We start from the raw sequence: 22035 nt of genomic DNA on the forward strand, positions 1-22035 counted from the left end.
GAAAAGTGACTGTGTCTGGTGAGTAGCATCAAGGGGTGGGGGGCGGTGTAGGGGCAGAAAGAAATGCTGTTTCATGTCGTAACCTTTTAGCACTATTTGCCTATAATATTTTGACTAAAAGTATTACCCAAAGAAGTGTGATGAAGGCTATGATGAAAGCTCCCAAAGAGCATATGAGAGGGATGCCTGATAGCTCATGGGAAGTTTATGCCACACAAGTGGCACTTACCTCACCCCTGAAGGGAGGGAGTGAGACCATGAAGGGCCTTGTGGGTGAAGCTAGGGACTTAAGACTTCATTTAGACTTATTCCTCCAGTCAAAGGGAAACGAATGAAGAATTTAAACATGGAGCAATAGAGGCAGATTACTCTGAGTACACCATGGGAAAATGAATGAGAGTAATGCTAGACTGGAAACAGGGAGACATGGGAAGTTGTAGCAGCCCTTCAAGAAAGAAATGACAGCCTGAATTAAAAGAGTGGTAGTGGGAATAGAAACAAATGGACAGATTCCAGAGTTGACCAACTAGAACTGAGAAGAACTGGTACTCTGTAGGGTGTCGCAGAGGTATAGACAAGGAAACAGTCAAGACTTACATCTGGGTTCTTTTCATTGATAAAAGGCTGAAGGATAAGGAGGTGGAGGTGAGGGAATATATAGCTTTCCCTTTTAGATAGGCTATTTTTGCAGTCTCAAACACAACTCATTAAATTATAGGAATCAATGGTCAGAATTTCCCAATGCTCATTCTGAGTTAGGGAAAGCACCAATCAATTCCTGAACAGTTGTGTTTACCAAATAGTGCAAAATGAAGAAAAGCTTCCAAAGCCTAGTAATAAATAGAATCATTACTTTGTTATAATTTCCATAAGACATAAGGAGAAAGTAAAAAGGAGAATGATTCTTAAGAGCTATTCTGAATCTCTACCTTCTTGAACTCTTTTAGCCCAAAACAAAGGTACAATATTTTATGGCTTTAAGACCAAAATAGCTAATATTAACATTACATTTTTAAGTACCTTTCTACTGACAAAGTTATTTTCCCCCTTAAAAAAGAATTTGCTTTGGGCTTCCCTGGTGGCGCAGTGGTTGGGAGTCCACCTGCCAATGTGGGGGATGCAGGTTCGTGCCCCGGTCCAGGAGGATCCCGCATGCCGTGGAGCGGCTGGGCCTGTGGGCCATGACCGCTGGGCCTGCGCGTCCGGAGCCTGTGCTCCGCAACGGAAGAGGCCACGGCGGTGAGGCCCGCGTACCGCAAAAAAAAAAAAAAAGAAAAAAAAGAATTTGCTTTGATAGATTTGATCAAGAGAATTATCTGGTTGAGTTTGAAATCTAGAAATAATTATAAAATGAAAATAGGGCTATTTACTAAGGATCGCAGGGAGGAATTTTTCTAGATAATTGAATCTAGGAAGAAGTACAGTGAAGAAATATACGTGTTACAACTGCTCTTAAAGCCAGGGTCTTAAGCACCATGATTATCCTGTGAAAGATACAGGAAAAGAGCAGTGAAGGTACTGAAGTGAAAGAGCAGCAAGGCAGAAGAGGAAAAACTGGGTTATATCCTAGAGAAACTGGTTTAGAAAGGAAGCAGAGGGAAGCAAAAGTGTCAGAATAATGGATAGCAAAGAATTTTTGTCTACTATCAATTGCTTTTCCTCATATATAAAGAAACTAGTTACCTAATGACATATTTCTTTAAGTCCACATTTTAAATAGTTTGTAGAAACCATTTTTTCCCCTTCATGAGTACTCACAGTCTAAGTTTCCTCAACAACAAAATATTTAGCATCCTGAAAAAACTGTAGAAAACTGGCAAATATTAAAAAATCATATTTTATCAAACCATCTGTTTACCTAGTATAGAAGTTCTGCCACTTGCTGGTGATTCTACCTCTTGTATGGCACTAAGTTCATGTTGGTTCAAGTCCAATCCACCTTTAACTTTTGCTACAGGTGGTTTTGAGGATTTCCCACCCAGTTCTTTGTCCTGATGCTCCCCTATCAAGTCAAAGACAAAGTTAGGCACAATACAAATCTGTTAACGAAACAAACTTCTTCAACCGGCAAATTGCAGGAGGTTAAAATAAAGAATCATCATCAGGATAATCAGTACAATAAAATGCAATTATCTTACCACTTTGCTGGGCATTACTATCTTCTGAAAGGAGCTGATTATCATCACAGTTTCTCCTGCCTGCAGTACCAATGTTTTCCTGATTGTCTTTGGCTAGATCTTGGAGATGAACAAGGCATTCTCTGAGCTTCTTAGCTTCAAAATCATTTTCAACTGTGGGCTTACTTGTCTGAAAAAGTAGACAGACGAGGGTGGGGATGACAAAATGAAGATCATGTGAAGAAGTCATTAGATTTATATCTCCCTTCTTCAGTTAGAACATCAACCACACGAACAGCTCCATCAACCACATTATTACAATTTTATCTATAGATAAAAAAATGAGAAGTACTTCTAATATTGAAAGGGTAATAATTCCATTGAAAAGTACAACCAGTCACAGCCTCGGACCTTACATACAGCCTCCACTGCACCTTTCAATAAGAGATTATACTTGAGTATCCCTCTCTGCTTTTCTTTTCCCATTCCTTTTCCTTAAAATGACCAGTAAATCCCCAGAACTCAAGTTCTCATGAACGCAACTCAAGCTTCTCCTGAGCATCAAAGGATTGTAGAATTCTGTTTAGGCTAACTCATAAATTTAGGAAGTGGCCTTTTAAAATAAAATGGATACATTCATATATAGGAGAATATACTGTCTCCCATATAGAGAAGCTATGAATAGTCATCTGAGTGACCACATCAGAGTCCTCTCAACAATTCAGGCACAAGCAGCCGGTCTGGCGGTCCATCAGCCTAAAATCGCACCACTTTTATAACAGATGTTAATATTGTCACTTATGGAAAAAGATGGTACTGATTTTGATTCTACACAAATGTCAACAAAGTGCTATACAGAAAGCACAAAGTCTGCCATTTGCCTAAGACAAATTCTGCTAACTAGTTATTTTACAATTTAATCATCATGTGGTAAGCTCAAAATCCTTCATAACAAAACTTCAAAAGGCAACCTACATTTTCCATGATGTTTGAGTTTGGTTGTATCAAACCAGTGGCTGAAATTAGTTGGGCTTCAAATAACTATCAACTTCATAAACGCCATGCAAGGTGGATCAATTTTTACCTTTTAATTTCCACGTTGTTTAAGGTAGAAAATTAAAGCACAGTTAAGGTCAAACCACTTATTCTCAGTAACTAAGAACTTATTTTGACCTAGGATTGAAACAAGTATTTAGCTTGGCCGAGTAGGGTTATTGTCGATGTTTAATTCTTAGATATTCAAGATTAATACATACCTGACTGTCTTTAAAGAAATCCTTCAAGGTCTCCTGATGTTTCTGAATGTGCTGCTGCAATGCTGTTTGTCTCTGTACAAGCAATTCTTCTTGGGCTTTTTGGCCATAATGCAGAACTTCTTTTTGTAGCTCCATCTGCTTCTGAAGTCCCAAATTATCTTGCTGATGAGCTAAGAGAGGTTGTGAAAAACTCAAAAATCTATCTTGAAGTCTTGGGCTCATAGAAGCACTTGAAGGAGCTGCATGTTCATTCTTGGCTGAATACAATTCACAAACGTTTTTAGATTTTACTTCAGCAAAAGGTAGTGGAATAAATGAATGCTCTCTTTCCTTGGGTAGAAACACAGAGGGAACAGGCTGCTCAGAAGAGTCACCTTCAATCAGCTCTGCTTGCTTGTTTAAAAGCAGTTCTTCCTGAGCTTTTTCATTAAAACGCAGCACTTCTCTCTGTAAGCCCAACTGTGCTGACACATGATCTTGCTGAGGCAGAAAAGCCTGGGATAAACTCAAAAGCCTATCCTGAGACCTTGGAATCTCAGGATGACTGGAGGAAACAGTATTGTCACTTCTGGTTGGAAGAGATTTTTGGATTCTTTCAGAGTCAGCAACAGGCAGTGCTATGTGGGATAAGGATGAAGAGGTGCTGGTCTGCTCAGGTGAGACCCTTTTCTCCAATTTACTTAGTCTTTGCAAAAGCAATTCTTCTCGGACTTCCTGTCTAGAATGAGTGGCTTTCCTCTGTATGTCTAACTGCTCTTGAAGTGCCTTCAAATCACCATGGAGAGGTTGGATAAAATGCTCAGATGACTTTTCCTCAAATTTATATTGTCTGGGCAAAACCAACTCTTTCTGGGTTTTCTCGCTACATGGAAGGGGACCTGTCTGTGTATACACGTGTTCCTGTTGAAATGTAATCGGATAATCTTGTTGAGGTAAAACAGGCTGTGGTAAACCCAAAAGCCTATCAGGCAACCTTTGTATCTCAGAATGACGTGGGGAGACTATATTATCATCCTTAGTTGAACAAGGTTCTTGGATTCTACCAGCTTCACTAAGAGGTAATGGAGCAAAAGGATGCTGTACAACTAGGGGCAGGAAGGAAGAGGTGCCAACCTGCTCGGGAGATATTCTTCCCTTCCACTCATACTGTTTAGGCAGAAGTAATTCTTGCTGAGCTTCCTGTCTAGACTGAATGATGGCTTCCCTCTGTGTAGCTAACTGTTCTTGAAGTGCCTTCAAATTATCTTGTTGAGGCTGGATAAGCTGTGATATCTTCAAAAGTCTATCCTGCAATTCTGGGATCTGAAAATGGCTTGAAGGAATTCTACTCTCACTCTCTGCTGAAAGAGGTTCCCGGGTTGTAAGAGATTCAGCAGAAGGCAATGAAGGGAAAGAAAGCTGTTCTAACTGGGGTGTGAAGGAGGGGCCAGTTTGTTCAAAAGATACATTCCCTTGGGTCTTCTGGCTAAACTGAAGGGCCTCCTCTTCTGTGTCTAACCATTCTTGGTGTCCTTCCAAATTATCTTGTAGAGGTTGTATATGTCGAGAAAACGCCAGAAGTCTTTCTTGAAATCTTGGGATCTTCCAATGGCTTAAGGGAACTGTACTGTCACTCCTGAATGACATATAGTCCTGGAATTTTTCAGATTCAGCTCCCTGAGACAGAGATAAAGAGGTGCCAGTCTGTTCAGAAGGAATTTTTTTTTCTAATTCACTTTGTTTGTGTACAAATTCCTGAGTTTCTTGTTTAGCACCAAGTATTACCCTCTGAATGTGCGACTGACCTTCGAGTGTTGTTAGATTTTCCTGCTGTGGCAGGCTATGCTGTGGAAAACTAAGAGGCTCATCCTGAAATGCTGGCATTAGCAAATGACTTGAGGGAGTAACACTCTCCTTCTCAGAGAAATAAAAGTTCTGAATTCTTCTAGGCTCAGTTTTAGAAGAAGCTTGTGAAGCAACTGAACGTTGAGTGACCACTGGCAGGAATGAAGAACTCATCTGCACAGACTCAGAGTCTTCCAAATCCCTTTGTCTACGTAAAAGTAATTCTGCCTGGGCTTCATGCCTGGCCTGAAGAGCATCCCTCTGTGCAGTCAGCTGTTCTTGGAGCAACTTCAAACTATCATGCAAAGGGTGGAACTGCTGTAGGAAACTTGAAGACCCATCCTGAAATTTTGGGATTTCAGATTGGATTGAGAGAATTTCCTTCTCACTCTTAGATGAATACTGGTCCTGGATTTTTCCAGATTGAGTACCAGCAGAAGGTAGTGAAGTAAATGTATGCTGAGCTCCTTGAGATGGGACAGAAGGGGGCTCAGTCTGTTCAGCCCATACTCTTCCATCCAATTCACTCTGTTTATGTACACATAATACTTCCTGGGCTTCCCGTCTAGCCTGAAAGCGGTCCCTCTGAATATTTAACTGTTCTTGGAGAAATTTAAAATTAAGCCTATCCTGAAGTTGTGGGACCCCAGGATGGCCTGAGGAAACTGTAGTCTCTTTCTTGGTTGGAGAAGATTCCTGGATTCTCCCTGACTCAGCTTTGGCAGAAGGCAGTGAAGCAAACGAATCCAGAGGTACCAATGGAAGGAATACAGAAAGGCCAGTTTGCCCTTCCAATGCTTTCTGTTTGCACAAAAGCAATTGTTCCTGAGCTTCCTGTCTTAACCGAAGAACTTCTTTCTGTAGGTCTAACTGTTTTTGGAGAGCCTTCAAATTACTTTGCTGGGCTATGATATTCTCTGAGAATGGCAAAGACTTATCCTGCGTTTGGCCAACTACAGAATGGCTTACAGAAACTACACTTTTGCTCCCAGTTGAAAAGCATTCCTGGATTTTTCCAGACTCAACTTTAGTAGGCAGAGAACTAAAAGAATGCTCAGCTACCAATGGTAGGAATGAAGAAGGTTCAATTAACTTAGACGATATACTTTCGTTGTTCTCTGAGAACATTTGCTGGGAGTCTAAAGTTTGAAAAGTTGTTGCCCCAGATGTTTCAGCTCTTTCTCTAGCATCCTGTACTATCAGTGGCTTATCATGTGACAAAGCCCTTGAAAGTGTATGAGAGTCTTTAGGGACCAATTTATAGTCTCTCTGTTGTGTTTCAGTCTGTAAGAGTTGCTTTGGCTGTTCCTGTGATTCCACAGCTTGCTCGGCTAAAATATCTGAAGTAACTAATGTTTTGGTTGTTTCTACCTGTCTTTGTGGAAAGCGATGTTGTCTTGGAACCTGAAAATCTTGCTCTAATTTGGAGATCTGTACGGGTTGCATAGGTTGTTTGTTAGGACTCAACTTGGGTCTCTGACCTTGATCCTCATGTTCTGATATAACAGCGGGTCTTTCAGATTTCTGTGGTGGTACTGATGTAACAGAACCAGGTATCAATGGTGCAGCTGACATGGATAGGTACTTTCCTTTTAACATAGTCTGATAGTCGAGTAATCGTTTCCTGGCTGTTTCAACAGACTGTTTGTGAAGCCTACCCAAAACAAACAAGCATTATTCTTTTTGATTAAAAAAAATGCCGCACATTCTCAAGTGTTTATACATTAAATTCAATCTAGGGGTGGCCATAATCAAGGCAGAAATGGAACAATGTTATTAACATTGCTCTTTGAGAAATCTACATGCCATAGTTCTAAAGGGAATCCTGATAAGACCTTTATGTAAACCAAATAATAAATCCTGAAAATGTAGCCACACACTATCACATATAAATTGTACCCTAGATAATACCTGTTTTGCTGTAATAGCTGTTGTTGATAGTTATAAATCATCTGCCTGTGATTATCTTCATCAGAACTTATGGTGCATGATGCTGGTGCAGTGCCAACCTAATAAAAGATGAAGATACTAACTAAAAGGCAAATCCAGAAATAAGTACTAAAGTACTTTACATAAACTGATGTTCTATAATTGTAAACTTCCATATAGCTTTATTTTTCATAAAAAAGACTGGCATTTCCATTGCTAAGAAATGAAGTAATCTACCACTCTCCTTTAGTGCCAAGCCCAAGAGCTCAACATACACATTACATACAAGTCATGGTCACATATATTAGCACCCTCTAGAAACTGAAAGATGAAAGTCATTAGGTTTGTATAAAGTTATTTTTACATATTCATTATTTTTTTAAAAAATTATCAAATACAAATTAGAAATGCACTTTACTTTTCTGAATGCTAAGATTGCCCACACTTCTTTATCCCCCAACAATCTATGTAGGGATTAGATTTCCTGCATCGTACCCCAGTCTGTTGAGTTTTTTTTCTTTTTTCTTCTTCCAGCTGAGCTCTGAAGCAATCAGTTTCTAATGTTAATTTCTGTCGTTCAATTTGTTCAAGTAATTCCAACTGTTTTTGCTTTTGTTCTTCTATTTCCATTATCTAAATAACAAAAATACTATTGATTTATTAACAACAAACTCATGCCAAAGAAAAGTTTATATGCATTACAATGAAAAGAAACAGGTCTCATCACCAAGAGCACCAATTATCCAAGAAGAAAGTGGTGATGTTTTATCTGTTATTGCCACTGCCAGAGGGAGGACGGAAGCAAGAGACAGGAAAAGGGGAAAGGAGGAAAAGGAAGAGAAGTAAAAATAAACATATTAACTATTTCTATTTCCTGGGAGCACAGGGAAACCTTGACCACCACTGAAGCATCACCTCCAGAGAAGTAGCAAATTCTGTGTTCACATCTTTAATTTTACCTTGTTCTCAGTAAGAATAACGCCTAAGAAATTAAATATCGAGAATGCTCACAACACTTTGATTTCTTAGGCATACTCATAAAAGCGTGCAGTTATCTACAAGCTAAATAAAAGAACAGTGAGCAACATTCAGTCCTTACTGTCAGGCATTAAAGAGATGGAAAATAATGGCAGAGTGATGACAAATAAACTCAAAATTATACCAACACATACACTAAATCCAAGAACTAAAAACATGTGTTAAAGTAACTGTAAGATTCCTGAGGACAGGGACTGGTCTGTCTGGTTGCCTGTTAAATCCAACACCTAGTAGTCCTTGAAACATATATAAGAAACATATACTGAATAAATAGAAAAGGGAATGTATGTGAAGTTTTATTAGGAGAAATACGTCTACTAGAGATAATGAAGAATGATCTTGTTTTCAAAATGTCTCAATATGATATTACCTATTCTTAATCAGGCAATAGTGGCTATAGCTTAGTTCCTATCTTCATCTTCCTTTCCTTCACTCATAGGAGCCACGGAATTTAAACCATTTACAGTTTTGTAGTAACTCTAGAACTGCACTATCAATATAGTAGTCACTAGCTACATGTGACTATTAAAATTTACATCAACCCAAAACAAATAAAATTTAAAATTCAGTTTCTCAGTTGCACTACTCATACTTCAAGTATTCAACAGCCCATGTAGGTAGCAGCTACCATACTGAACATAGATATGGAACATTTCCATTACTGTAGAAAATCTATTGGACAATACTGCTTTAGAATATTGATTAGAAAGCATTTATCTGAGACTTTAAAAATACTGGCTCATAGAACTGTCATCCCTCAGCTGCATTTTTATAAAAACTATGACTATAAACTGACTGGCTTAGTAACTATTAGCCTCTTTCGAGGTAATCTGTGTTAAGAAAATCTTTCATTAAAGTAGAAGGGACAAATATTACAGTTACGGAAGTTGAATTTAAAATTTTTCTTTGAAATACAGTTTTTCAAAAAAACTTTTGGGATTACAAAGCCCAGATCAATGTTTAATATTATGACAGGGACTCATTTATTCAACAAGTATTTATTGAGTACCTACTATGTATAAAGCATTGTACAAGAAACTATGTAGGATAAATTGACTTTTTAAAAAAGACATTCTCGGACTTCCCTGGTGGTCCAGTGGCTAAGACTCCATGCTTCCACTACAGGCGGCACGGGTCGATCCCTGGTCGGGGAAGTTCCACATGCCCATGGTGAGGCAAAAAAAAAAAGACAGTCTCCGCCTTTAAAAAACTGATGAATTTTATAGGGAAGATAAGATACATACCAGAGTATAAAATACAAAGCAGAATGCAATAGGGTCAAATGAGTAGTACAAGTAAAGATGAAGTACCTTCTATCAAATGAATGTGTAAGACAAGGCAGAAGAAATGGTATCAAAAGTAGCCAGATGTTAAGACAAATTTCACCAGTCAAATAAAACTATAGTACATAGGGGAAGAAAGAAACCTTTAAAAATAAAAATTTCAGGGACTTCCCTGGTGGTCCAGTGGTTAAGACTCTGCATTCCCAATGCAGGGGGCCTGAGTTCGATCCCTGGTTAGGGAACTAAGATCCCACTTACCTCAACAAAGCCTGAACACTGCAACTACTGAGCCTGCGCACTCTAGGACCTGCTCACCACAACTAGAGAAGCCCATGCGCCGCAACAAGGACCCAGTGCAGCCAAAATAAAAAAATAAAAATTTCAAATTACCTGTTTCTGCCTTGCTGCCATTCTAATTCTGGCTGCTTCTTCCTGAGGATGAAGTAGAACTGAACTCTGAGCTACTGCTGTGATAGGCTGAGTCTCTTTCATTTCTAAGAGAATCCCCAAAGCAATAATTAGTTGCAATAATTTAGAATTTGATACCACTGTAATGTCTTTTGTTCATTACATGTAATTTTATTAGGAAAAAGATGTGAAGAATCAAGCAAGTTTAATTTGAGAATATGATAAAAGAAATACCTTGTTCCTTTTCAGAGTCTGTATTGAATGAAAGTGGTTTATCTTCACTAGTAAGTGGTCCAGAGTCAACTGTTAGCGTGTCACTTTCAACATCTGTAATAGATACTTCATCATGAACATATTTTCACTGTCAAACTTAAATCTGACAAATGTAACAAAAATCTACATTCAGATTAACATTGGTCCACCTGAATGTCTTATTTAGTTAAGATCCAGCCACCTTCCAGAGACCACATATTTTATCCAATAAATTCTAGCCTAATACAAAAAGACCTAAGACTAAAATTATAAACAAAAAAGAAAAAACGAAGAACTGACTTAAAAGGTAGGCTGACAGTGTTTCAAACACAATGGGAAAGCATAAAAAGAGCAGAGTGAGCAAGGCACCAACGTGTAAAAAGAGAAGAAATTTAAGTGTATCTTTGACATACTTAGGTATTAGGATTTTTATTATTTATGAATCCAGAGCAGAGAAGGAAGTTAAAGCAGCACACTTTGATCACATCAGGGTAGCCAGAAACTGAACGGAGCATTCAGTCACCTCATTCGTTCAGCACCTACTTATGTGCTGTATGCACATCTACCATGGTCAACAAGAAAAGGCCTCAAAGGAGGTAGGTGGGGGACAGAACATTATACAATTATCCTAGAAAAAATTGTAAAATTAGAAACGGTGCTAAGTACTATATAAGAAAAAAGGGGGGTTACACAATAGAGTATTTCAGAGGAGTCTGAATTAGACTAGGAACTCAGATGAGATTTCTCTTAGGAAATGGCATTTAAGTGGACAGTTGAAAGGTAAGGAGGAATCAAGCAGGTAAAGATTGTGGGGATGTACAGGAGACCTTTCCAGACAGATCAGCAGGTATTAAGACCCTGTGAGGAGTGAAAAACTTGGCTCAGACAAGGAGAAGAATGAAGCCAGATGAGGCTTGAGAAAGCCTACTCACACAGGGCCTTTTCCAAAATAACTTGGCTATGGATTAAAGATGAAAGTGTTCCTTTGTATTAAATGCCAACACCATACTCTCTCTCCTTCTTCTCACTCCCTTTTACTGCCTTTGCTGCTTGCCCCTTCTCTAGCCATCTTCTAAATGATGCAGTCCCTTCAGATGGTCTTATAAGCCCTTTTCTCACTGAATTCTTTCCCCTAAAGAATTCTTCCATGCCCATGTGCTTGAATATCATATGTATATCTGACTTCCAAACTTACCTCTCTTTGCTTTAGGCTAGTCAATTAATTCAACAAATATTAACTGAGCACCTTTTATGTATAAGGCACTAGTCTAGGCTCTGGGGATACAGCAATGAACAAAATCAAGCCCTATATTCCAGGACTGGAGGGTGAGGAAGGTGGAGAGGGGTAGGTGTCAAGACAAGAAGCAAATAAGCAAGAAAGTAAATTTATGGTCCAACAGATGATAAGAGCTATGGAGTAGAGGTGATAGGGAGTGAAGATTGTGGGGGTGGGAGAAGGCATAGAAGTTTGTTGTTTTACATAGAGTGGTTTGAGAAGGCGTTATTGAGAAAGCAGTATCTGAGCAAATATCTGAAGGCAGTGAGACAGTGAACCATAAAAATATCCAAGAGCATTCCTCCCTCCCCCAACCAAGACCAGCACTTGCAAAGACCATATGATTCGTATCTGCTGTGTTGGAAAAATAGCCAGGAAGCCAGTGTTTACGGTGCAGTGATGGGGGAGAAAATGAAGTCAGAGAGAGAAGTAGTGGGGAGGGGTGTGTGCACAGATCATGTAAAGCTTTGATGCCACTGTAAGCAAAATGGTTTTCCTGAGGGAAATGGGTAGTTGTTGGAGGGCTTCTCCCAGAGGAATGATAAGCTGATATGTTTTAACAGGATGTCTCTGGAAACAGATTATTGCAGGAAGGTGCAAAAGCTGTGGATAGAAGACCAGTTAGGAGGCCACCAGTTAATACAGGCAAGAATCTACACTAGAGAATGAACATCACTTAAACTAGGATAGTAGGTGGAGAGAAACAGTTGGACTCTGGATATATTTTGAGGGTAGGACCGACAGGATTTGATGATGGTTTGGATGTAGGATATAGAAGAGCAGAACCAGAATGGCAAGGTTTTTGGCTTAAGCAAGAGAATTTTTTGCCACTTACTGAAATATGTAAGATGATATATATATATATATATATATATATATAAAATTCTACTACACTTAAAGTGCTCTGGAAGGAGATTCACTAAGGTTTCTAACATTTATTGCCTTTAAGTGGCAGCACTATGGGCTTTAAAATATTTTCTTCCTTTTGACCTCTATTCTTTGGTTTTTCAGAAATGAGCATATTTTTGAACAACTTAGAAAGGGTTTATGTGCTATAAAATGAGATGACTGGAGAGAACTACCTTGTTTCTGCCCAGAGGATAATGTTCTGTCTTCACTCACAGCTGCTCCTGATTCAGCTGTCAGGGCTTTACTTTCAGTTTCACTAACAGTTGTAATCATATCGCTTTCATCCTCAGACATGGATTTAATTGTCCAGAGAGACTTTTGGTTTCGGATCTTATTTAATAATTTTTTAAAAAGAATTTTTGAAGGAATCTGGTGGGTCTTCATTGCCAAGGGAACTAAAAGAAAAGAAAAGAAAAAAAAATTTATTCAGCATCTGTTACAAACCAGGTAAATTATTCTATCTTTATACTTAGTTACTATAACAACCACTGGTTAAAACAAAAGCACAACTTTATTTTCCTCAATATTTAAAATTTAACACAATTTTATAACCAGGAATAATTATTTCAACTTAAATTTAAATAAGGACACCAAAATTCAACTATAGTTCACCCTTGAACAACATACACTTGAACTGCACAGGTCCACTTATTTGAGGAGTTTTTTCAATAAATACATACTACAGGACTGCATGATCCAGGGTTGGTTGAATCTGCAGATGTGGAACATTGGATACAGAGGGCCGACTCTAAGTTATATGTAGAGTTTTCGACTGCATGGAGGGTCGGCACCCCTAACCCCTTGCTGTTCACGGGTCAACTGCATTTTTCAACAGTAGGCAGCAACATAAATTTCAAGCATAAAAATGTATCAGGAAGATGTTTATTCTGCTTGCTAAATGAGGACAGAATGCATATCTCTTAATCTGTAAGACTAGCATTCAAAATATGTGCTGTAAGGTTCCCAAGAAAATAAAAGATTCTACAGAGGCCAGAAATGAAGTTTCAAGGGGAATTCATGGCAATTGAGCCCTAAACCCATCTTCTGAAGTTTATGCCAAACCACAGGAAGCTTACACTTTGTTTGGACAGCAGTGTGGGCACAGGAGACAGGGATAAAGCTTAGAGCCCTCACCCAAGGAGTCTAAGAGGAGACCCACATAAAATTGGAACCCCAAGGACTACCTATCCACAGTATAGGGTGAAGATGAAAAGAAAGCCAGAGTGGTTTTGAACAAAGGCGATACTCATAGGTATGGGGAGAAAAGAAGTCAAAAGGAAGAGGACTTGGTCTCTAAAAAGACGTGGAGTAAGAGACACCTTTATCTTTTTAGAGGTACCTCTCATGTCTCTGGCTTGGATTACTGCAGACTGTGATATCATCACTAACGTGAGGAAGGCAGGAAGACAAGGTTTCAGTAGGCAAGAGAAGATGATAAATTTATTGCCAGACACCAAGTTCTAAGTACCTGTGCAACAGCCAAGCGAAAAAATTCAGAATGGTGGAGATAGAGATGAAGTTTAGAAGAGAGACCAAAGTTTGTGCTGATCATCATTATACATGAAGTGCCTAGCAGTAATTAATACGGTAGGATTTCTGGTGATTTGATCAAAGTCTTAAAAAAAACAAATGCTGACCTTTCAAATGAATTCAAAATTGATCATCTAACTTAAATAACCTAGAAATCTTTAGACTATATGTACATATAAATAAAATAACATTCCTCCTATGTATATGAAAAGGATCTTTAGTGATGGAAATCTGAAGTTTCCTCCTCCCATCACTCCCATGAGTATTAGTTACTGTTTGCACTTAGAACAGACCAGACTTTCCTAAGTGTTGGCAAATGATTAGCATTTTTTCCCTATGAAATACTGCAATAGTCAGCTCAGAAGTTTTTACCGTCTGCTTCACTAGAATGTACTGTTTCAGCTTCTGTCACTGGAATGTTTTCAGTCTCCCCTGAAATTTCTTGTTCCATTGAAAGGTCCAGTTCTTCATCTTGGATCTGATCAGTCACAGTGGGCAGAGGCTCTGGTTCAAGGTGCAAAATCAGGTTTCCTTTCACCTCTCAATAAAGAAATACAGAGAAATGTTTCCATTCCAAAATGACTAAGAACTTGAGCATAAAATTTTAAAGACCATCAGAGTTTAAAGTCTAAAATATGAGAGCCTCTTTCAAACTGAGAACTCATTTCAAAATAAAAACTGCTTCAAGACAAATGTATTTTCCCACCAAAACGTTTCAAAGCATTGTTGAAAGTTTACTGAAAATATCTTACTCCTGTCTGCATTGTACATGTCTTCAAAGGCAAATTCTAGCTCTCTCTGCCAATCATCTTTCATTTCACTGCGTTTGTATGGAAGTTCAACTAGTTGTGGTGGCATCCGTGCTACCATCTGTCTCCTGCGTGCCAGGTCCTCTTGTTGTAGCTGTTTGAGTTCTTTCATTAGTTTCTCCTGATTCTTCAAGAATAAAGAGAATTAATTAACAACTGAGTAACACACTTTGGACAGTGGATAGTAACGTGAATAGTGAGGGAAAAGTGGAGAAATCATGAAGACAGGGACTTTAGTACCCTCCCCTCCTCTACCATTTATTCAAACACAAAGACACTAATTAAGAGTCGGCCCTCCATACCCGCGGTTCCTCTACATCCCAGATTCAACCAACCATGGACCATGCAATACCACAGTATTTACTATGGAAAAATATGTGGGTATAAGTGGACCCATACAGGGCCAGGGTCAACCGTATGATGTTAGTAAGTACTATGAGAAGACGGCTCTGGTTAGGCCACAGGGCTTCAAAGTATCTGCCAGGCACAGGTCTTCTTCCTCAGGACAGTTATGAAGCTACATACTAACTAAGCTGCCACCGCTCCTGCAGTGTACTTTGTTTCAGCTCTCTACACAGCCAGCAGCAGTGGCCAGTCTCAGGTGAGCACCAAGACCCAGCCAGGGTAACTGTGGCTTAACAGATATTTCTTGTTACTCCACACTCTTATGAGTCCTCAAGATTAAAGGGGATTTGTACATATCTCTTTTAAGTTTAAAGAGTCTGGCAAATATGAAAGTTTAAGCACAAGTTTTAGTGAAGTCATCTAACTTAATTTTGGTGGTGGAGGATAAGGAGGGGGGGATAAGGGAAAACCTCTCACCCCTGGGATGAGGATTTAGCCAGATATAAGTGGGTGAAGGAGGAGGAGTACAAGTAAGAAATAACAACTCCAGCACGGAATTATGCAGATGAAGGCATGGGCAGTCAGGGAGAGTACAATGTTCATTATAGATAGGGTATGGAGGGCAGGGATGGTTAAGGACAAAAGATAAAGTTGGAGAGGCACGTAGAGGCCAAACACACTATAGCAGGAAGATCCCAGGGCACAGTAGGGTCTGCAGCAAAAAGGTTCAAACAGGGGAAGGGAAATCCTCTGTATGTATTGCAGACCATTCTTGTGTAAGAGATACAGTCTAGAAAAAGGTAGAGAGCCTGTATAACAACGTTTTTGTTAAGTGATTACACACTACTTATTTGTAAATATTTTGTCATTTGGAGATGAGATTTTTTTGCCCGACCTTGAAAAGAATCAAATTATGAACAAATTCATTTTTTATATTAAGATTCAAACCATATCATTAAATTAACTTCAAAGTTATTTGAATAAGCATACTATTTCTGGCTCACTGAAAGTGTGGCATAGTACTCTACTTGAATTATTTATAACAACTACTATGACCACTGACACTGTGAGCTTATGAAATTCTAGGCACAATTCTAAGGGCTTTACTAAACTCGTTTAACCCTCATAAAACACATGATGAAACAGAACTTGGAGAGGTTAGGTAACCTGCCTGTGATCAAACAGCTAAGCAGTGAAGAGGGAGGAAAATCCAGGAACACTGACCACGGAGTCCACTTTCTTAACCACTAAACACTTCTGATTTATGGAAGAATGTGCTCTGTTTACCAACTGCTTTATTCATGTTTTTTTTTTTCCTATAGGTTTAAATCTTAGATGAAAATATGGGTTATAATTCAGACATTCAGTTATTTTACATTCAGTAAGTAAATGAATGTCTGAATTACTACCTATAATTTTCATCTTTTAGTTTTTATAAACTAGGGGTAAGTTATGATAATCATAACTTACCCTTAGTTTATAAGAACTAAAAATTTAAGGGAGAAGGTCATAATTCAGTTCAAACCATACAAAAGAATTTTAAGGCATTTAATTCCCATAGAAGTACTTAAAAACTCATTCTTCAGATGAATGTTTAAAACATCTAAATGCATTAGTCAAATTCAGACTTCTAAAAAGATGAATCATTTTTATGCTGTTTCAAGAATAAACACTGAACAATAAGCAAGACAGATGTAAAGCTGTGACTACAAAGCCAGTTTGCACGATACATATTTTACAGCTCTGCAACAAAGTCAAAGCTCCTTGACAGCAAGGATCATGACTCTACCTTTGAATCAATATTCTGCAAAGCCAACAAGTGCTTTGCTCAATAGATATTTAATGAATCGAATCTTAAAATTTGCAGAGCACAAATGCAAGTCAAATAATTAAATTAGAAAAGTGATTGATTTCTTCTTGGGCTATTTTTAGACTGATTAAAATATTAAACTTTTAATACATTCATCAGTAAAAATTTTAGAAGAGAAATGAGAACAGCTTCACCCAACGTGAATTTGAAACAGGAGGTAAAAGCAAGTTGGGCAGCTTGAAATGACACGAATCAGAGAGAATATTTTCCCATTCTTCACAACTCTGTCCTCTGAGCCTGTTCACTATCAGTTAAGTTTTACAGTGCCATCGCTAAGGCCATCAATAGTGGTCACAGCCAGAATTTAATTCTTACTTGAGCCAAATGGATCTTTTTCATTGCTTGGAAACCCCGTACATGTGCCTTCTCACACTGCTCCATTCTCTCTTCTGCTGCTTGTTTCTGTAGTTCTTCCAATCTTTTAGCCTCTTCTTTAGCAGCCAAATGAGGATCTGGCTAGCAGTCAATCAGTAACATTTTAGATAATTAAATAAAGTGTGAAACAAAGTGATAACTAAAGAACAAAACAACCTTAAAATCATGTTTTTCTACTTATATCGAATTAAATGATAACAAGTTATAGTTTTAAATGCCTACAATTACCAATAGCATGTACCTATGAAAAAAGTCAAATTGTTAGTGTGAAGTTTTACAAGTTGTTCATTTTAAAGCAGAGTAAACTATACTCATCCAAATATATTCTTCCACCATTTTTTAAAGAAATTCTATTAAAACAACAGTGTTGAAAGGTAAACACCTGCAAAGCTAGTAGTTAAGAAACCACAAACACTGAAGGTGACGTCATGTAAGCCATTTGGGGAAGCACTAAGATTTGTCTTTGGTTTTTAGCCAAAATGTACAGCTTGGCTTCAGCCTCAGGAAAGCCAAATCACCAAAACACCTACTTTAATATAATTTCTGGCTTCCTAGAACTTGTGCATAATCAATGATTATGTGGTTGCACAGTGAGCCATCATCTCATTGATGTAACAATAATATCAAATGTGGGAGGAGACACAACATGTATTACACATAAACATTCACTTTGTAAAAAATCTTATATATTTTATATGTTGACAATTAGTCAAGTGAAACAATAATGACCATGAAAGCTGTTAACTATATATCTAAAATTATTTATAACTCACAAACAGTGAGATAAATAGGTAAAGAGACAGTTAACGTATTCAGAAAGAGTAGGAACTTCCCTGGTGGTCCAGTGGTTAAGACTCCACATTTCCACTGCAGGGGGTGTGAGTGGAGAACTAAGATCCCCACATGCCGCTTGGTGCGGCCAAAGAAAAAAGAGTGCACTGGCCAAACAAGTGTATGAAAAATATTAAATACCTTTGGAGCTAATAAATATTTACGCAAATCTAAATAAACACAGGTCAGATTGCATTAATGCATAACATTAAATAAAATAATCTTTAGGAGCAACATTTCATTTCATTTAGGCCATGAGGTTTTCAAAAAAACGTTATTTGGGAATTCTTCACATCATGTGGGGGTGAATTAAGAACAGAATGTCAATTTTGGTAAACCAAAATTTAAAGGGAAGGAAAAACTTCAAAACATACAATGTGTATAATAAACACGTTCAGTCCAGATATAATGAAGTACATAAAGAATATCAAGTAAATAAAGGGTTAGAGAAAAATTAGGTACCCCAAACAAGTTTTAATCTGACTGCCCAATGTCAAAACAAGATTTTACAAGAATGTTTTAGAAAGACAATCCCTTAAAAATGTGTCAATACAATTAAAACTTTAAACAAAAATCTGGTTGAAATAATAGATTCCATTTTTAGCAGTTGAACTCAAAAGATATGTGAAATTTGCAAAAACTGTGAATCCCAAGCAAAAAATTCTTTCTAGAAAACATGTTTCTGAAAATCTTTCCCGTGAACTGTAATCTGCAGTGCACAAAACAACAAGTGATTACTAAATATGCTACTTCTGCATCTTCTACGTCAGACTTATCTTAAGTATGACGGTAAATTGAATTTAAGTGTTTCTGCTTGTCTGCTGACATTTCTGGGCCTCACAACAAATAATACAATGGATCTGATTGGAAAAATATTTCTAGGATGAAAAGTCCATTTTAACAAGTGCTGTGTTAACTGTTGCTGACAAAGGAACAAACAGGATGAGGGGCACGAGCAAGTCAGAAATTTCAAGCATACGAAGTTTTGTTTAACTGTGTGCATAGAATGTAAATGTAGCATAAAACAAAATTTAGAGAATAACTGGCTCTATGTAGGAAGAGAGCAGGTCAAATTCATCACTCTTCTTCAAAGACAAATTTTATAACATACAAGAAATTTTAGAACCACTTTATCAAGATATTCAAACAAAAAATGATAGCAACTCTTACATGCTAAAAGGCTGACTGAACAAAAAGGAACTAGCTTATTTAGAGAAAGCAGCTGAAGGAATAACTAAAATGTATGCCAAGAGTGCAAGTATTTTTTATATAATACCCGCTGTAAAAATCCTATTATTCTACTCCAAGAAAGATTCTAAATTATAGTGCATGTGAAATAAGCTTAGATGCAGATGAAAATGCAGAGATTTGTTATATGGAAAACCAAGTACACTGCTCCACCGTCCCATTTTAAACCCAAGGTTTAAGGACAGATTTTTCCTAAGTGATGGTGTGAGGAAGCAAATAAAAGAAAATACCAGAGTACTTCATCTTGTGTGACTGTTTTTATAAAACTGCATTATAACTACTGATATAATCTTCAAGTCCAGAAATTGAAGAGAAGGTACATCTTTTAGTTACTGTTAAACAGGAAAGTTTAATAACCTACTGTGATACCATCAGCAGCACCCTATATTAGAGCTAGAAGAAAAATGTCTTTCTTCATCAATCTTAGTATTAAACATCTATTTAATACTGTAAAAACATATGTAAAAACAATGTTTTAGTGAAGTGGACAAACATATAGGACAAAAGCAAGTTAGCAATAGATGGAAGTTATTATTTCTGTATTATAAAATACTAACCTTGTAATAATATTTTAAACAAGTTTCAAGATTTTCTCTTATTTCCTAGAAGTTAATTCTATGATGCACAGAAAGACAGACAAGATGAAAAGGCAGAGGGCTATGTACCACATGAAGGAACAAGATAAAACCCCAGAAAAACAACTAAATGAAGTGGAAATACGCAACCTTCCAGAAAAACAACTCAGTATAATGATAGTGAAGATGATCTAGGACCTCGGAAAAAGAATGGAGGCAAAGATCGAGAAGATGCAAGAAACATTTAACAAAGACCTAGAAGAATTAAAGAACAAACAAACAGAGATGAACAATGCAATAATGAAAAGAAAAATACACTAGAAGGAAAATATAGCAGAATAACTGAGGCAGAAGAACAGATAAGTGACCTGGAAGACAGAATGGTGGAATTCACTGCTGTGGAACAGAAAAAAGAATGAAAAGAAATGGAGACAGCCTAAGGGACCTCTGGGACAACATTAAACGCAACAACATTCGCATTACAGGGGTCCCAGAAGGAGAAGAGAGAGAGAGACAGGACCCAAGAAAATATTTGAAGAGATTTTTTTCAAAAACGTCCATAACATGGGAAAGGAAATAGCCACCTAAGTCCAGGAAGTGCAGAGTCCCAGGCAGGATAAACCCAAGGAGAAACACACCAAGACACACAGTAATCAAATTGGCAAAAATTAAAGACAAAGAAAAATTATTGAAAGCAACATGTGAAAAATAACAAATAACATACAAGCGAACTCCCATAAGGTTAACAGCTGATTTCTCAGCAGAAACTCTACAAACCAGAAGGGAGTGGCATGACATATTTAAAGTGATGAAAGGGAAGAATCTACAACCAAGATTACTCTACCCAGCAAGGATCTCATTCAGATTTGATGAAGAAATCAAAAGCATTACAGACAAGCAAAAGGTAAGAGAATTCAGCACCACCAAACTAGCTCTAAAACAAATGCTAAAGGAACTTCTCTACGTGGGAAACACAAGAGAAGAAAAGGACCTACAAAAACAAACCCAAAACAATTAAGAAAATGGTCATAGGAACATACATATCGATAATTACCTTAAATGTGAATGGATTAAATGCTCCAACCAAAAGACACAGGCTTGCTGAATGGATACAAAAACCAGACCCATATATATGCTGTCTACAAGAGACCCACTTCAAACCTAGAGACACATATAGACTGAAAGTGAGGGGATGGAAAAAGATAATTCCATGCAAATGGAAATCAAAAGAAAGCTGGAGTAGCAATACTCATATCAGATAAAATAGACTTTAAAATAGAGAATGTTATAAGAGAAAAGGAAGGACACTACATAATGATAAAGAGATCAATCTAAGAAGAAGATATAACAACTATAAATATATATGCACCCAACATAGGAGCACCACAATACATAAGGTAAATGCTAACAACTATAAAAGAGGAAATCGACAGTAATACTATAAGAGTGGGGGACTTTAACACCTCACTTACACCAATGGACAGATAATCCAAACAGGTAATTAATAAGGAAACACAAGCGTTAAATGACACAATAGACCAGATAGATTTAATTGATATTTATAGGACATTCCATCCAAAACCAAAAGATTACACTCTCTTCTCAAGTGCGCATGGAACATTCTCCAGGATAGATCACATCTTGGGTCACAAATCAAGCCTCAGTATATTTAAGAAAATTAAAATCTTATCAAGCATCTTTTCTGACTACAACGCTATGAGATTAGAAATCAATTACAGGGAAAAAAAGTTAAAAAACACAAACACATGGAGGCTAAACAATACGTTACTAAATAAGCAAGAGATCACTGAAGAAATCAAAGAGGAAATCAAAAAATACCTAGAGACAAATGACAATGAAAACACGACGATCCAAAACCTATGGGATGCAGCAAAAGCAGTTCTAAGAGGGAAGTTTATAGCAATACAATCCTACCTCAAGAAACAACAAACATCTCAAATAAACAATCTAACCTTACACCTAAAGTAACTAGAGAATGAAGAACAAACAAAACCCAAAGTTAGTAGAAGGAATGAAATCATAAAGATGAGAGCAGAAATAAATGAAAAAGAAACAAAGAAAACAACAGCAGAGATCAATAAAACTAAAATCTGATTCTTTGAGCGGATAAACAAATTTGATAAACCATTAGCCAGACTC

At 37.5% G+C, this 22035-nt stretch overlaps 1 protein-coding gene across 7 annotated transcripts in view; it reads right to left on the bottom strand.

Moving 5' to 3' along the window:
• Positions 1-22035, bottom strand: part of CEP295 (centrosomal protein 295) — a 46729-nt gene that overhangs the window by 10866 nt on the left and 13828 nt on the right. For all 7 annotated transcript variants that reach the window (XM_032640105.1, XM_032640106.1, XM_032640107.1 and 4 more), the window contains 11 exons: positions 17162-17302; positions 14575-14758; positions 14195-14362; positions 12466-12687; positions 10090-10182; positions 9838-9941; positions 7622-7759; positions 7109-7206; positions 3374-6851; positions 2139-2307; positions 1859-2002 (listed from right to left, as the gene is read on the bottom strand). In XM_032640105.1, coding sequence (XP_032495996.1) covers positions 1859-2002; positions 2139-2307; positions 3374-6851; positions 7109-7206; positions 7622-7759; positions 9838-9941; positions 10090-10182; positions 12466-12687; positions 14195-14362; positions 14575-14758; positions 17162-17302 — 4939 coding nt within the window. The remainder of the gene's footprint in view (positions 1-1858; positions 2003-2138; positions 2308-3373; positions 6852-7108; positions 7207-7621; positions 7760-9837; positions 9942-10089; positions 10183-12465; positions 12688-14194; positions 14363-14574; positions 14759-17161; positions 17303-22035) is intronic.

This window comes from Phocoena sinus, chromosome 8 (genome assembly GCF_008692025.1).
Source record: "Phocoena sinus isolate mPhoSin1 chromosome 8, mPhoSin1.pri, whole genome shotgun sequence".
NCBI lineage: Eukaryota > Metazoa > Chordata > Mammalia > Artiodactyla > Phocoenidae > Phocoena > Phocoena sinus.